Source organism: Fopius arisanus, unplaced genomic scaffold (assembly GCF_000806365.1).
Source record: "Fopius arisanus strain USDA-PBARC FA_bdor unplaced genomic scaffold, ASM80636v1 scaffold00081, whole genome shotgun sequence".
Classification (NCBI taxonomy): Eukaryota; Metazoa; Arthropoda; class Insecta; order Hymenoptera; family Braconidae; genus Fopius; species Fopius arisanus.
The window spans coordinates 604318-605104 of NW_011887820.1; the positions used below are offsets into that span (position 1 = coordinate 604318).

General features: G+C 29.4%; 1 protein-coding gene across 1 annotated transcript in view; it reads left to right on the plus strand.

Annotated features, from left to right (window-relative positions):
* Positions 1-787, plus strand: part of Oseg5 (intraflagellar transport protein Oseg5) — a gene marked incomplete at its 3' end in the record, with an annotated part of 4364 nt that overhangs the window by 1626 nt on the left and 1951 nt on the right. The window contains 1 exon segment of the mRNA XM_011311069.1: positions 378-769. Coding sequence (XP_011309371.1) covers positions 378-769 — 392 coding nt within the window.

The window sequence follows — 787 nt, forward strand, 5'->3', positions numbered from 1 at the left end:
TAGTAAGAAAAATCTCGTATAATTAAAAAATCAATTTTCCATTTCTTTCAACTATTTGAAATATCGTAACGAATAATTAATTTTTCCAATTTTACTCAATGATCAATTCCTTTATTACTATTAATAAATAAAAAAAAATCGTAATGGTTTTAATTAATATTAATCAACAGTAATTAATGGTCGTTAAATAATCACGATTATAGCATCTTCCAATTATAATAATTATTACTACAATTATTATTGCAATTATTTTTGATTAATTGTGTTAATTAATTTTAATTCATTAATGATCAAACAACATATTAATAAGATATTTTATATTAAATCCACAATAAATTATTTTTAAACTAATATACAAAATATAATAATCGAAAAATTCTGATTTTTATGATTTTTCCAGGCACTTTATACTCGTCGAATGGAATTCTCTGACACTTTATAGTTATCAAGGACGATTGCTGAGTGTTCCAAAATGGAAAGGAATGAGTCAAGAGCCCCTGTATCCTCCCTGCATCGCCCTTTGCTCTGATACTCTAGTGGTGAGGGACCAGAGTAATGAAAAATTACTTCACATCCTAGAGATCTCCAGTAATAAACCTGCAGTGGAGGCTCAACCCCATCTGCATGGTAATAACATAGCTGAAATTGCTATTAATTGCATGGGGGGATTGAATGATCGACAGCTAGCTTTTATCGATGTAAATCGAGATCTGTATCTTGTGACTGTGAGAACAAGTGGATTTGGACGAGTTTGCAAAATAGGTGAGCTGTCATAGAAATATTCAAT